This window comes from Schistocerca serialis, chromosome 9 (genome assembly GCF_023864345.2).
Source record: "Schistocerca serialis cubense isolate TAMUIC-IGC-003099 chromosome 9, iqSchSeri2.2, whole genome shotgun sequence".
Classification (NCBI taxonomy): domain Eukaryota; kingdom Metazoa; phylum Arthropoda; class Insecta; order Orthoptera; family Acrididae; genus Schistocerca; species Schistocerca serialis.
In genome coordinates this window covers 39498416-39511105 of record NC_064646.1, presented here as the reverse complement: position 1 = coordinate 39511105, position 12690 = coordinate 39498416, and the positions used below count along the sequence as shown (strand labels likewise).

At 35.0% G+C, this 12690-nt stretch overlaps 1 protein-coding gene across 2 annotated transcripts in view; it reads right to left on the bottom strand.

The window, feature by feature from the left end:
- The window catches only part of LOC126419831 (UDP-glycosyltransferase UGT5-like), a 71841-nt gene that overhangs the window by 46693 nt on the left and 12458 nt on the right, over nucleotides 1-12690 (bottom strand). Inside the window, exons 1-2 of one of the 2 annotated variants that reach the window (XM_050087062.1) lie at nucleotides 7945-8039; nucleotides 5798-6041 (exon numbers count right to left, since the gene is read on the bottom strand). In XM_050087062.1, the coding sequence (XP_049943019.1) occupies nucleotides 5798-6041; nucleotides 7945-7989 (289 nt within the window). In that variant the 5' untranslated portion in view covers nucleotides 7990-8039. Of the gene's footprint in view, nucleotides 1-5797; nucleotides 6042-7944; nucleotides 8040-12690 lie in introns of those variants that run through there. The other variant, XM_050087063.1, reaches the window with a different exon arrangement.

Here is a 12690-nt window from a genome sequence, read left to right as displayed (position 1 = left end):
CTAATCTCAAGGAGCTGATCAATAAGTTGTTGTTTCCTAAGTTTGAAATACCCTTTAAGTCCTAATTCCTTTGCTGTATTTTTCAGTTCATTGACTTTCAGACTATTTAGCCTCACCATGTAGTAGAAATAATTTTTATTAGATTAGTAAAAAAATTAAAATTGAAAAAGTATCATTTTCCTCTTAAAAATTATTCCAGTCTTTGAACAAAGAAATACATTAATTACACTTTAACCTTTTCCATATGTGACACCAGACAGGAAAAATGTCATGTCTGAAAATTTTAAACTGGTTTAAAAAGTTTATATTGATTACTAAGCCAACAGCTACACTTACATTCAGATATAAATTTCATTAATGAACTGGGATTGTATCAATTAATTTTTAAATGTAAGAAAATAAAATCTAATAAAAATTTTCTCTCTTCAATGGAGTCAATTATAGATCTAATCAACAAGCTTAAATATAATAATAATCAAGTGTTTATGAGTGCTGATGAAAAGAATAAGCCAAGGTATTATGAAAATCATGTTACTGAATTTTTTAGATATGTTTGAGAAAGGAAATCAATTCAAGACCTTGTTAAACAAAATTATTGTAAATCATTTGAAAGTGTTGTTATTCCTACCGCAGGACTACCTAAATATTTACAAAATAAAAAATCAATGAACCAGGTCTATATTCATTAGTTATCAGATCAAAAAGGCCTTTACCAGAAAATTTTCAAGATTGGGTTTATGAAGGAGTTTTACCATCAATTAGAAAATATGGAGAATATAAAATTAAAAAAGAAGTAATATCTTTATATAAAGATCAGTTAAACCATAAAAATTATTGTATAGAACAACTAAAAAAATAAATAAAAAATGAAGAAAGCAATAAAATATAGGGGGAACTAATAGAAAATTGAAGATAAACAGTTATTATTGCATCATAGATAATATATGAACGAAATTAGGAAGAAAATATGTTATTACCTCATGTTGTCCCTCAAACAGTTAGTGAAAATTTAAGAATGACTTTCGGTTTTTGAAATTATTTAACAAAGATTATGAGTACACTTACTATATTGTTATAATAACTCAGAGAAAAAATTTATGAAAACAGTTATATAGGACTGAAGAAGGACTTCCAAATTGTAAAGAAATGTTATGACTTAATTCTAATTCCAATTCAGTAAATTTATATCAATGAATGAAAGCAGCTTTAAGAATTATTTGTTGTCATAATTATTTTAATATTTTAAATTATTACACTCAGGGGCAATTGATTAATGATATAATAAATCTACATATTGCAAATTGAGTTTATATTTTCAGAGAGTGGCGTCCCACTCTCTGAAAATTAAAGTATACTAAAACCACAGGTGTAGAGCAACACCTCTGAAAAATTTAAACAAATGGGATTTTATTATTTTACAGAGGAATCCAATAATCCCTGCGAAAATTTTAAACTTTATTCATTACGAAATTTCAGAAAGGAGCTTCTCCCTCCTGCAAATCTTAAACTTTACTCATTATGGATATTCAGGGTCCCAGATGGAGGACCCTGGAAACACAAAGCAGATGAAATTTTATACATTATTTATGACTATTTTCTAGTGGGTAAATATTTACCTACCTGCAATAATATAAATTTTCAATGCATCAAATATTTGATAACATACAAAACATCAAATAATTTAAACGAAAGTTAGCAATCGAATATTATGATCACTAAACTAAGATAGGAAAATCTAATTTTATTAAAAATTAAAAGGCCAATAAAATTATTTTAATAAATGGTGGCAATTTCTTTGATATCTAATCCAGAATCATATATCATGACATGACTTAAGACTTCAGACTGCATCAATTCATTTGAATTTATTCAGAATAAAGCAGGATTCTTTATAACAATAAACACGTTCTTGTTTTAAATGATAAAGAGAGTAATCTGTGATAAATCCAAATATCTTAAAGAGTTACTAGAGCATAAATATACTGACGATGCAATTCGAAGACATATAGATATCGATGATAAAGTAAAATATGAAAATATATCTAGGCCCAACGAATTACTAGGTTCAATTTATGATGAAAAAGAACTATATTTATCAACAAATCTTGACTACACAAGTTGATATATAAATAAAATATGCCTTTTGCTGAAATGTTTACTAAATCAGTAACTAAAGAAGTTTTACCAACCATTAGAAAACATGGTCAATACAAACTGCATTCAACAATTGAAAATTTAGAAGAATAAATTGAAGATTTACAAATTGGTCAAGAAATGACTATTTGTTTTGAAGAAAAGAAGAGAAGACACTGAAAACTTCATGAGAAATATCAAATAATTAGAGAAAAACAACTGCATGTAGTTGCATCAACATAACATATTAATTTGAAACATATGTTTAGTCTTGTAAAATTAATTGATGGTGACTCTGAATACGATTATTATGTCATTAGAATACAAAGAAGAAAATTTACAGAGGCAATTATATGGAATTATAGAGAGATATCCAGATGGTGAAGATATGTCAAGACTTGCATAGAATCCTAACTCAATAAATTTATATGAAAGAATGAAAGAAAATTTGAAGATTGGCTGTCATCAATGATTTCAATATTTGGATGGCTATACTCAAGAACAATTGATAATGGATATAATTAGTCTTCATGAGACTGAATTAATATAATTTTAAGTACCACAGTAAATAACTTACAATTGCTTTTTAAAGTATTCATAAACAATATGAGTTTCTTCATCAGTGAACTGAGTTATGAATTTAGATACTATGTTTTCATTGTCATGAGGACAACATACAGAGAGAAAAAAATGAGATAATTTTCTCATTGGTAGTGTTTGGTAAACCTATATATATAAATTTTAGAAAATGTTTTTAAATTTAGGTAGATGATGAAGATGATGAAAATATGAAGAACAAGGGTCTTCATACATACAAATTAATTATTAAACTAAGTTTTCAATTACTTTTTTGTAATTAAATTTTACATAACATTCATAACTATTTTTATGTACGTTTGACAAGCAAAAGTCACCAAATCCAGTATTTCATTCCATCAACACTAATTTAAAATCCTCAAATGGTTCTGAGATTGAATTGTTTTTGCTAATACACTCGGATGCAGCCCAAAGATTGCTTTAGCTGCAGCTTATCTTCTTTTAGAAAACAGGTAGCAGAACAGATATTATAACTAGTATCAAACTGATTTAAAGTTTCAATAAAGGCTTCTATTTATATGAAAATTCTTATAAGATAATATTATATTGTGACACCTAAAGCAGTCCAAAGACTGCATCTTTATTTACCAAACTGTTATATTATTATCAGGTCCTAACCATTTAGCATATACTTTATTATCTTTCCTTATAAAAACCTTTTTAAGAAGATATACATCAGGATAGTTTGTTTCCTATTATACACACTTATAAAAATTTTCTTTTACATCTTCACCATTTTAATCTTTCAATTTATATGTGATAGTATAAGACAGTCTGAAGACTGTTTTCGCTGTCCCCAGAATGAATAACATCTTGGATTTCAAAAATTTCTGTTGTTCAACTAGTTGCATATCCTTTTTCAAAATGTCCCTTATGTTTACTGATTCTAACGTTAGCGCCTTTTTAAATTTATTTTCATCTTTAGCTATAACAACAGTTCGTTTGTAATTTCCTTCATTAACTTCTGTTGGTTTCATTTTATAATTGAATGTTTTGTGTTATTATATTTGTCAACTAATTTTGAGACTAAATCAACCTATGTGTAATTTCCTTGAAGAGAAATTTTTTCCATGTCTTTCCTTCCAATGCTCTGTTAAACCTTTCAACAACAGATGCTTTTAATTTTGTTAAAGTTGAATAATGATTAATATTATACTTTTCACCAATTCTTGAAAATCTTTATTATAAAATTTTTTACCATTATATATTTGTAAATTTTTTGGATAGGGACCTACTCTAAATATTTTTTCAAAATGAATTAACTACATTTTTACCTTTTTTCTTTACCTGGAATATCCCAAGCAAATTTTGAAAACACATCTATAACAATTAATAAATATTTATATCCTTTCTTTATTTTTTAAATTATTTTCAGATTACCTGAGTACATTTCAACTAAATCAGCTTGCTATAAATCATCGATTCTAAAATAAATTACATTTCTTTGCTTAAAATTTTTCTCATTGGTTTATGTAATTCATTAACAATTTCTTCACAAATATAAAATTTTTTTGATGAATTTACTATTTTTAGTTTTACATACTGTACAAAGACCCTCAATTCATTGTCTTCCATTTTGAGTTGTTACTCTGTAAGGGTTATGTGTTTCAGCAAACTTTTTACAATTCGATGAGTAGATATGGTTTCCACTTATGTAGAATAAACTTTTATTAACATTTTAATTATTTCACCAAATACCATTAACTTTACATCAACTGCCACAGTTTTTACTTTATCCTTGAATCTTACAGTTAGAAAATTTGATTTGTGTACAATGATTGATTATTATTATTTATGTCATATAGTTTATTAGATACACTTACTGTATTATAAAAATCGTCAAATTCCAATCTCTGATTATATTCTTACCAACAATAATAATTCTTTTAAGCCTGAAATCATATTCAAAATTGTGTATTTTTGCTCATCTCCAGCTATAAACGTAAATTCAATTATCTGTCTATCAGATACTATATTTTCCGGTCTATTACATCCCTCTGAAGCAGATGTAAGATTTGAATACATGCTTTTTATTTTTTTTTCATCAAGACTTGTAGTAGTGTTAAAATTATATTGATGAATCTGTGGTGGCATGTCTGAGTAAAATATTCTAGGTTTTGAAAAGCAGCTGATTATTGTATATTTTTAGTATTATTTATTTACATTGTAAATTTTACACCATACTTAATTTGATGATATGATTTTTTCCTGAAACTTAGTAGTAATTAACACTAGTGATGTGAAACACTGTTTTACATAAGAATCTATGTAAAACAGTTCAATTTATTCAATTTAAAACTAAGTACTGTAGTAGATTTATTATATAGCATTGCAGTTGTTATTTGTAGTACAGTACACGCTGTTTTAGAAGGAAGTTATCTAATAATGTATATTAATATCCCAGCTTCAAAATTTGTCGAAAAAGTTAGGATTGTCGTTAATTAAATTGATGGCATGCCTAGCTAGTGCCTTATGGTCATCTTTAGTAAATTCGTGTTAGTTAACGATAGGAAATCATAATTGCAATTCATAAACACATATTGCAATGGAAAGGAATACTACACAGTGGCGAAGAAAAGATCTGGCAACATCGTTGCAGAGTATTTACAACATTGTCACGGAAGGCAGAGCAGGGGTGGCAACAACTAGAGCATGTGGCACACTGCTATCAGTACAGCTGACTGAATACACCATTGTCGGAGTTTCTACATTACTAAGTTGTAGCTTGTAGGAGAACATGTGACTTGGTGTTAATTAATAGCAGCCTCAGTGAACGATCTAGGTGATTTTCGGAATGATTATGAAAGGCTGCAAAAATTATGCTAAATGGAGTCTTTATGCGAAATATCGTTCGTTAGTCGAGTCATATTCTTGCATTTTCTTTTATTCATTGTGTGAATCCCTCGTTATGGGAGGTGCACGGTAGCTAAGGTTCCACTGTAGTATAAGAAATTACGGCGTGCAGGACACCATGCACGACTCACCCGTCACCACAGGCCGAATTGGTGGTGTTCGGAGATGCCTGCTCTAGGGAAACCAGCGTTCTATGTCCAGCAGTGTGGCTTACCTGCGGCAGTGTAAGGGTTGGCTACGATTATCTCCGTCCAGTTGCCGTCCGTCCGGCTGGAGGGAAAGGTGGTGACGGTGGTGACGTAGTGGCCCCGCTGCTCCAGCGCCCTCAGGAAGGTCTCGGCCAGCCCCCACTGGCTGCGGCCGACCGACTGGAACAGCCCCAACACCTGGGCGGCCTCCAGCTGACCCGGCGGCACCACCAGACACAGAAAGACGCACAGCGACCACGCGGGCACCATCTGGAAGTTCACACCAGACTTCAGTGAGCTGGCTAGTTCCAGAACGGACCTACCCGAGATACTGCTGATTTTCTTTCCTCATCAAGCGATTTATCTCATCCTGCCAGTTGCGTCATTCTAATTTTACGAAGGCTTTAAATGCGAACATTTTTAGGTTAGTCTTTACCGTGACTGATGCTGACATTAAATGAAACAACAAGTTTACTGTTACCAGTCATCGTTTTATTTATTTCCACGACTCGGTTCGAAGGTTTAAACCTCCATCATCGGGTGGATTTACATTAGTTAGTATTACATTTGTGTGTGTGTTATGTTACGATTTTTGGAGGAACTTGTGGCACTGCCTAGTGGAGAGACAAGACACTATTTCAGAATATGGTTTAGGATTACTTTTGACAAAAAAATAAACTAATATCTAATGGTAATGATAATCATTAAACTAGAGTAAACTAGAGTACCTCCAGTGGTCACAGGTTCGTTTTGCTGTCGTAACACATCACATGTATACTGCCACATTTGTAAACAAATATGGCGTCTGGAATAAGCTGGGTGCAAGGTTCGTATAGCAGAAGAGAAGACATAATCGCAAAGTGCAAAGAATATACATCATAACAACATTATTACAGAATAACTGTATAAAGCATTTGGAGGTGTTTGTTTTGAGGTGTCGAATATATGTGTGTGTACTTCCGGTGATAAATATAAATCCAATTTTGACAAGTTTAAACAGCTAAACATTCGTACTCGTATTTACAATCAGGTAAATGTTAAAATGCCTTAAACTTCATACTTGTTAGTAACAATTAGGTGAAATGTTACAGACTTGAAATACAATGATCATATTGGCTACAGCAGTGAAATCATACATAGACGACACTCTTTGATTGGGATTAATAAACAGATGTGAGGGGCTGGAGGCAGAAGGAGAGGAAGAGAGGCAGAAAGTGTGTGTCTGTGAGAAAGGGAGGGGGGGGGGAGAGAGAGAGTGAGAGAGAGATTGGAGGGGGGGAGGGAGAGGAAAGAGTGATTGTATGAGAGGAAACATTTACATGGCAAAGAGTCTTAAGATTACATGTTGCATATATTAGCTGCCTAAAGGTTGGGGTAGTGCGTAGGGGTACTCGTATTTACATTCGTACTCGTATTTACAATCAGGTAAATGTTAAAATGCCTTAAACTTCATACTTGTTAGTAACAATTAGGTGAAATGTTACAGACTTGAAATACAATGATCATATTGGCTACAGCAGTGAAATCATACATAGACGACACTCTTTGATTGGGATTAATAAACAGATGTGAGGGGCTGGAGGCAGAAGGAGAGGAAGAGAGGCAGAAAGTGTGTGTCTGTGAGAAAGGGAGGGGGGGGGGGGAGAGAGAGAGTGAGAGAGAGATTGGAGGGGGGGAGGGAGAGGAAAGAGTGATTGTATGAGAGGAAACATTTACATGGCAAAGAGTCTTAAGATTACATGTTGCATATATTAGCTGCCTAAAGGTTGGGGTAGTGCGTAGGGGTAATACATTAATTTTACGAAGGCTTTTTGTTTCATTCCTTTTTTTTTCTTTCGATGTCCAGAGAAGCTTTGTGGACGTGTGTTGCAGTACGCCCATCTACACTGGCATGTCGCACTTTTCAGTTCTGAGCACACAGTAAGCACCTGAAGATGCCAGGAAAATAACGTCTTCAGTAATCAGCGCAATAAAAGTAAGAAATAGAGTAGAGAAACATTTGAATGACGCTCGAAATCATGTACAGGAAATGAGGCACGTGAAATGTTTGTCTAACATATTTTAGTTCTTATTTTTAGACAAAACATTTGACAAACGTTTGCCCGATGTTTCCGTTCGCTCATGTGTGACAGTCAGTGGGTTAAGCGACGGCCGGCAGCTGTCCGCTACTCACCGTTGCCCGCACGCCTCGACAGCCGGCTGTGGAGCGCGGCGCCATCACACTGGCGGGGCAGGGACAGAGAGCGCTGAGGACCCGGCTGTACGGCTTTCTTCCGGCGGCCTCGACCCGCTGACGTCACCGCCACTGGGCCAGAAACCGCCGCCGGCTCGTGACCGCGCAGTGGGACGTAGGCGCGCCAGAGCTGGGGAACGTCGGGCGTCTTTGGAAACTGCGGCAGCTGAACGACGCGTGAGGCTTCCTTACGTCTGCAGCCGCTGATAGAGCGCGGCAGGTCTCGTCGCCAGACATTGGCCGAGCGCTGGCTCCCTGTGTGGTTCCGACCTGCTTTCTCCGTTGCGTGGTTGTGAAAGTTTTACCATGTGCAGGGTGTGGCGAAATAAATAAAAAAAATTAATTTTTTTTTTTGAAAATAGGAAAAATTATGGGTATGGAACTGTAACTTTCGAATTTTTGACGGGCTTTTTTATGAATTGTATTGACCAGCTTGAATGCGGGCAAATTCAGTGCTGCGTGAAATTTGCCTGTAATATAATTTACAAGTCTGATTAATTGCATTTTTGAATTCTACGTCATTGTTGATTAAATCAGAGTTCTCACCTTAGACGTAGAATTAGTCCTTCTGCCACAATATTAATTCATTAGTCGCCATCGATGTTCTTCTCTTTGTTGACCGTGTGCATCTTCCTGAGTCGACACCAGTTCACTTCACGAAGACGGTGGAAACCAACGAATACAATGCTACGTCACTTTAAGTAATTCTCATAAAACTTCGATACTTCTCACTATTTTTTATTCACAAAACAATAAGACTTGCTCTGCTTGTCGCACAAACCATACATACTAACAAGATGGCTGCCTTTCCGCACACATCAAAAATTACGTCCATCTTCTACAAGGTAACAATCGAAAGTGTCTTTAACTCCTTCTTGGAGTATGAAACGAAAGAGAATCCAGTATGAACATTACAGAGATTGTGTTCTACATCCCTGTCAATTTAATCTTTGGCGCAGCCTTTAACGTATTGTATGTCTCTGCGTCGGAATGTGCCATTACAAGGGTTAGTTTGCTTATATCATCACGTTTCTCACTAAAAGGATGAACAGTTCATACGACATCTTGCTTTTTAGTTAGTCGTACAGTCGTTCAAGTTTAATAAAGGTATCAGACGAAGAGGCAAATTCTCTGTCACGTATTTCAAAAGTGCACAGTGTTAACGATTTTAGATCTCAGCCATCTGTTTTTCGAACGAAGAAAGATTAGTGGCGTTACGTATGCACAAAATTTTCATATCTTCAGCCAAACTTTGCGATTTACCGGATGTATGTTACCAGCCAACTTAAGTTTGGAACACACTATCAGTGAATTAAAGTGCCCACACTTTCCTGATGGCGAGATTTCAGATTAACACGATGATTAATGGTGATATAACGAATTACCGTATCACATGTACAATAACGAGAATTTCTAGTGAATACTAAAAAAAAAATTAAAACTAGGTTTAGTGAGAGAAAATTTTAACCTCTGTAATATTCAAAACCGTGAGTCATTTCTGAAGGATTGCAGATCTGCTCAGGAGGGAACGACTGTCTAGAATGATGATTATACTGAGAATTTTAAATAGTGAGATGTTCGCGATGTTTCCGATAAATAGTGTAAAATGCTACTGGGACACGGGACACACCATGTCACCAAAGGGCCTCTGTCTGTAGACGGCAGGTAATTAATTAAGTGCTGCTCTTGAAACAGGACTCAACACTTATCGAGACGTCTTTCACCTGTATACTGAGTACGTGACAACTGCCCAACTCTGTAAAAATGAAAACGAGCCCAGTTAATATATCGAAATAAATTAGTTTACAAGATGAGGCTGTCCTTTATATTAAAAAAAACTGCCAATTAAGTAGTTTTGACCTCTTTGGAATTATTAGCCCATAGTACGTTTGTAAGTAGGCTGTTTAGGTTTTTATGTTGGTAACGCCACGTAGCGCTCTGTATAAAAATCACTGGCTGTGCTGTTTGCAGTCTGTGGCTGGGTGGCATTGTTGGAATTCGCTATTGTAGTGTTGGGCAGTTGGATCTGAACAGCGTGTAGCGTTGCGCAGTTGGAAGTGAGCTGCCAGCAGTGGTGGATGTGGAGAGAGAGGTGCCAGAGTTTTGAGCGGACGATCTGGACGTGTGTCTGTCAGAAAAAGTAAATTTTTTTAATTGGATGTCACTATATACATTATTTGTTCTTTATCACAATCTTACATTTGCTAACTAACTATTCCTATCAATAGTTGGTGCCTTCAGTAATTGGAATATTTCATTTAGTTGGCAGTACTGACGCCCGCTGTATTGAAGTAGTTCGAGTAACGAAGATTTTGGTGAGGTAAGTGATTCATGAAAGGTATAGATTATTGTTAGTCAGGCCATTCTTTTGTATGGATTATTGAAAGTGACATTGTGTTGCGCTAAAAATATTTTGTGTCAGCTTAGAGATGATCAGAATAAGTAAAGAGAAAACTGTTTGAGTACGTTGAGTTTTGCTCAGCTGTTTGAAAAACAAATAATGTAGAAGTTTTCCAGCAGTGTAATTCATAATTTTTCTTAGGGGACGTTCATATTTTTTAGTTTTTCAAACGGGACGTTAGCCGACGATACCTCACTGGAATCTTTTGATTTTTTCTTGTAGTTTGTGTAATTATTGTTTATTGCTACAGTGTAATTGTGGAAAGAATCTCCTTTGTAGTTGTAGTTTTTCATTGTAGTACTGTAAAACAGTTGTGGCATGCATGTAGATTTGCACCAACTATTTCGCAGCCGCGCTTACAATTAATTGGATGTTATTTTCAGTGCTATTTTAATGTGTTTTCTTATTTTTCTCTTCAAATTGTGCTTTCCGTGTTATCGTGTGAAATATTGTGACAATTATGGCATGTGAAAAACATAATACTGGACTCCAAAGTAAACTGCGAAATGACAATGAAGACGAGAGTAGTGTGTTAGCGCCACCATGTAATGAATTAACAAGTATTCAGAATAGTAATTTGGTAATTGTGCATAGGGAAATGGAGCAGGCAATAAATAATGGTGTAGACAGTGAAACAGCTAGTGAACAGGGTAGTACTGTCGATCGATCGGTCGGCAACAGCTCGCCTCAGGAATCCGAAATGACAGGACATCATCTTGCTAATACTGTAGATTCAGGTTTTGCGTCATTAGACGTTTCCCAATCAACTCAAGACACATTTTCTGCTTTTCAAAATGCGAATGCTGCCGGTGCAAACGCATTGCCGAAAAGTACAGAGGAACATGTTTCAGACATCAGTGCATTGTTATTACAATTATTGCAACAAATGGGACAACAGCTGCAAAAGTTAGACGCAATGGAACAAAATCTTCAAAAGTTAGACACAAAGCTTGAACAAACACGCGAGGGTTTAACTACTGAGTTACATGACATCGAATATAACTGTCAAAAAGTCTGTAATGACGTAAAAACACAAATTTGTGAGCATTTTCAACGTATTTTTTCGCATCATGAAAATGCATTACAGAATCACGAAGCAGCCATAAAAGAACTGCAAACTATTGTTCATGAAAATCACGACATCTTGCAAGCTAAAATTGACTCAGCTGCATCTACCGATTCGGTTACGCAACTTGCAAAAACTCAGGAAAACATAAAGGACACAGTAGAAGCGCTTTTGACACAAATGGACACTCTGAAACTTGGTTCACAAAAACACATGGACGGAATCAGCACACTATCGAAAAAAGTAGTCGAACATTCGGATCAGCTAAATAATTTATCTTCGAAGGTAGATGATGATCTGACTGACACAAAACCAGTAGCCTTTACTGACACAGAAGAGTACGAACACATTAGGAAATTCAAACAAAATCAGAATCAATTTAATATGCAACATAAAAGAGAAATCCGGGAAGTACAAGATCAGTTGGCACAAGTAATACAAGAATTACATATTTCAGAGGACACTTGCGCTCCAGTACGGGAAGAGGGACTTGGAAATACGGGAAAAGCACAAAATAATAACACCGGGCATTTCGGAAATTATGAAAGAAATTGACAAGGTGCACCGAATTTTGAGATGGAACCGCCGACACGACGTAACAATTGTAATTTTTCCTGCTATCTACGTAATTCTGTAGCTCTCAATTCGTTCGAGCAATCAATCATTCATGATAGGAAACACAGTCATAGCTCAGTCACTCAAAATGATTCTGAAATTTTACTTGTTAGAATGAAATCAGGCGATGATTCTTCTTCTCTGCAAGCACGTGCTTTGCGGCAGTCTGCTAATCTATACAAATAAAATGCCTCGTAATTTTGGGAGCGTTGTATAATCAGTCGGGAAACCTCAGATCAAGCGGATATTTGGCTTTGATGAAGTTTAACCTTCCGAAGAAGTAATGGAGCTCTTGGATTATTAAATGCAGGTTCATATCCAGTCTTTCGGAAGTCCCTTCTGATTAACAACTACGCAATATATCGATAAATATCATTAATTCCCAAATGTCACATACACACCTTTTATTTGAAGGAGCCATCTATATATTTTTCCTTTTAATCGTACAGTTCGTATCAGTTATCTTCTGTGATAAATCTCAATAATCAGATTACAGTTCTTCCAAACCAAACTCAGGCTAATCGGCACGAAGACAATCTCGGAAGCTCTCTTTCTTTTTTTTTCTAACAACCACCAGAGAGGGTACTACAAGGAATACTTATGC